Source organism: Bidens hawaiensis, unplaced genomic scaffold, assembly GCF_021521415.1.
Source record: "Bidens hawaiensis isolate Kalapana, Puna unplaced genomic scaffold, B.hawaiensis_p1.1 tig00017785_1, whole genome shotgun sequence".
NCBI classification, from domain to species: Eukaryota; Viridiplantae; Streptophyta; class Magnoliopsida; order Asterales; family Asteraceae; genus Bidens; species Bidens hawaiensis.
Genome location: NW_027492685.1, coordinates 251,724 through 255,383, shown reverse-complemented (window position 1 = coordinate 255,383; position 3,660 = coordinate 251,724). Strand labels below are relative to the sequence as shown.

General features: G+C 36.6%; 1 protein-coding gene across 1 annotated transcript; it reads left to right on the top strand.

Annotated features, from left to right (window-relative positions):
• Window positions 1–2,528: 2,528 nt before the first annotated feature.
• On the top strand, window positions 2,529–3,368 carry LOC143554674 (uncharacterized). Its single transcript, XM_077044379.1, has 2 exons — window positions 2,529–2,784; window positions 2,866–3,368. Exons 1-2 carry the CDS (start codon window positions 2,529–2,531, stop codon window positions 3,366–3,368), a joined length of 759 nt encoding a protein of 252 aa, XP_076900494.1.
• The last annotated feature ends 292 nt before the right edge of the window (window positions 3,369–3,660 follow it).

Below are 3,660 nucleotides of genomic sequence, written 5' to 3'. Positions count from 1 at the left end.
GATTGTTATATAAATGCTTTTAGAGTCTAACTATTCACCAACACATAGCTGACGTATTTTAATCCCACTTACAGGTAATTAAGTTTGATGATATATAGCAAGAATTAGAGACGTCTTGAAGATAGAAGTTCGCACCACATGATGGCTCAATTTTGTTATAAAATTCTTGTAGTATTAAAAACAATATTTTGTAAAAATTCAACTTGGGTATTTAATTCCCTAGTGAATTTTCAATGTAAATTAATATTATATTAAACCTTTTAGTCTTCCGCTATAATTAAACTATAACTCTGATATATTTACAAAATCGGTACCAACTATTGGTCACACGCCTAGGCCCTAAGTCGGGGTGTGACAGGTTGGTATAAGAGCCATAGGTTTTAGCAAATTAGGTATTATGATAATAGTACCTAAGCTTTAACCTTAAGATTTTCATCACCATTATTATTATTATTATTATTATTATTATTATTATTATTATTATTATTATTATTATGTAGGGATAAGATAGGATTGGTAATCTTTTCTATCCTATCTTGGTCATAAGAATCGAGTCGCTAGAAGAACTAATCCCACACCTATTCCTAATCCGCTAGATCTGGCCAGCAGCAACAACAATAGTTACTATACTAGCTTTTTCGACCGGGAGAAGCCGACAGTTCAGAATTTACCATACGGGACTCAACCAAGTATACCTACCTAGTAGCCAATAAATGCCGATTGAGATCAGACGACACAAATGAAAACAATCCACAGTATCACCCTATAGAGGAAGTAGAAGTTCAAAGTAGATTTGAGTAGGAATTTACACTGATTCCTCTAGCTGGATGAATTGTCACTCGGACCCAAGCAGATGGCATTTTGGATCGCCACCTCCGAATGCTCAAATATTAGTTGGACCAAGTCACCGTAATCCCATAAAATCACAGACGCCAGAAGATGATTCCTCAGATCCTGAAGAGGAAGAGGAAGAATTTCATCCTTAATTTCCCCCATATGTAGGTCCAATCCCAACAATCTCGGAACAAGTTAACGAGATAAGAGAAGAATGACGTTTGATTGAGGAATTTCACACCAACAATATACCAGATGAGGAAATGCAGGCATACGTAGCCAATCCCCACTTATATCCCAGAGAAAATGCATATTTATTCCCTGCCGCATCAGCACCCACAGGTTATCCAAATCCGCCCAACGCGGTGATGGATGAACTTAGAAATGAAAGGGTAAACAAACAGAAAATAAGGAAGGAATAATAAAGAAGTGTGATAAGATGAAAAGTTTTGTCAAAAAGTGGGTCAAAGACTAGAATAAGTTATTATGTAACGTTTTGGTTGTATTTCCTTTCCGATGTATTATAAATCAAAATGAAATGGAAATGTTATATTACTATTTTCCTAAAGTTATTATTATCTTTATTTTACAACATGTCCGGAAAGGAGAAAGCTGATAGTAACCCAACTAACCAAGATAATAATAATGAAAGGACAGTGGAGGAAAATATCCGAGCCATACCTCCCGAGTACGTGTGTGGTATTCGTGACCTCTTTAAAGAAGCTGTTAACCCGTTAGTTGAATTAATGAAAAATAATCCAAGTAGAACATTATCCCGTTCCAAAAGACCAAGTCAAAGCAAAAACGAAACTGTCCAATTAAAAAGGGAAACTAAGAAAGAAACTGAAAAGAAAGAGTCCAAAAAGAAGGAAACAGAAAAGAAAGAACCGGAAAAGAAGGAAGAAGCGAGTGTTAATAGCTCGACTGCAGAGAACGATCTACCAAATAAAACAAAGAAATTAAAACTTCAAGAAGGTTGTGATTATAAGGCATTCAAATTTTATAGCCCCAAAGAGTTCTCTGGAGATAAAGTAGCGATTGTAACCCTCCGATGGTTGGAGGAGATGGAATCGATTGTAATCATCAGCAAATGTTCAGAAACAGACAAAGTTCAGTATACCTCCCATATGTTTAAGGGAGAGGCTCTAGAGTAGTGGAATACCCTCATTGAAGTCAAGGGAAGAGAGAATTTGTATAACTTGGAGTGGAAGGAATTTAAGGAGATGATTTTGAGAAGGTTTTGCCCAATTAACAAAATAGACCAAATTCAAACCAAGCTGTGGAACCATCGAGTTATTGGAACTAATTTAAGGGAGTATAACGCTAAGTTTTTGGAGTATTGTCGAATTGTTTCACATTTAGTCACTCCCGAGTTTAACAAAGTGACTAGATACATTTAAGGGTTACCAATCAAAATCCATGATTTAGTTCATTCACATATGCCAGCAACAATTGAGTCGGCAATGGAGTTAACCGGATATCTGATGGACGGGATGATCCGAAATCGTGATGAGAGAAAGAAGAATGATGAGAAACTGCTTGGTGGAGGAAAAATAAGGAAAACTGAGAAGAAGAAGGAAAGGACTTTTATGTACACTCGTCCCATTTGCAAATCATGTGGAAGGAGACACTAGAGTAAATGCTTACGACCAGTCAACATTGTTACTTTTAATTTCTGTAAAAAGCCTGGTCACATGGAAGTTGATTGTAAAAGAAAGACGGTTGTGTGTTTTGAATGCGGAGAGAAGGGGCACTTTAGTGCGGAATTCCCAAAGAGGAAGCCAATGGTCACCACCTCTGGAGCAAGTGGGAGTGGTGCAAAAACAAATGGACAAAAGGGAAATGCTCGAGTCTTTATGCTCGATACACAAAAGGCGGTTGATATACCGGACGTGATTACCGGTACATTTCCTATCAATAACGTTTATGCTAGAGTTCTGTTTGATTCAGGTGCTAATCAAAGTTTCATAGACCATAAGTTTTGTAGTCTATTAAATGCACCTCTAGTAAAATTGAATGATCATTTTGAAGTTGAAACTGCTAATGGTGAATTGATTAGAATAACTGAGGCCTTAGGTAACGCAACAATTTCATTAGCTAGTTATGACATACCTGTACGACTATTACCTATGACTTTAGCAGGATTCGATGTAGTTTTAGGTATGGATTGGTTGGTAATGAACCAAGCCCATATTCTATGTAGTGAAAAGACGATTAAAATTCGAGCACCAAATAGTAAAATCATTCAGATAGTTGGAGATAAGGAGGTAGAAAAAGTTGGAATAATTTCAAAGATAAAAGCCAGTCGTTGTTTAGGTAAGGGATGCCTTGGTTTCATGGCTTTTGTAACCAAAGAACCCGAACCAAGAAAGTTGGAAGAAGTACCAGTTGTTTCAGAATTCAAGGATGTATTTCCTGATGAGTTACCAGGAATTCCGCCAGACAGAGAGGTAGAGTTTAAAATTGATTTAGTGCAAGGAACCTCACCAATAGCTAAGTCTCCTTATAGATTGGCACCCACTAAGATGAAGTAATTTAAGAAACAGTTGGATGAATTATTAGAAAAGGGGTTTATACGAACAAGTTCTTCACCGTGGGGAGCTCCGATATTGTTTGTCAAAAAGAAGGATGGTTCGATGAGAATGTGTATAGATTATCAGGAACTGAATAAGATCACAATCAAGAACAAATATCCACTACCTAGGATTAGCGATCTGTTTGACCAACTTCAAGGTGCAAGTCATTTTTCTAAAATTGATCTCAGATCTGGATATCATCAATTAAAGGTTCAAGAAGAAGATATTCCAAAAACAGCATTTAGAACAA

What these genes read in the sequence shown, in the direction of transcription:
- LOC143554674 (XM_077044379.1), top strand. Translation starts at nt 2,529, where the DNA reads ATGGAAGTTGATTGTAAAAGAAAGACGGTTGTGTGTTTTGAATGCGGA. An exon ending in TAGAGTTCTGTTTGATTCAG is followed by an intron (nt 2,785 to 2,865) that starts GTGCTAATCAAA and finishes ATCATTTTGAAG; the next exon opens with TTGAAACTGCTAATGGTGAA.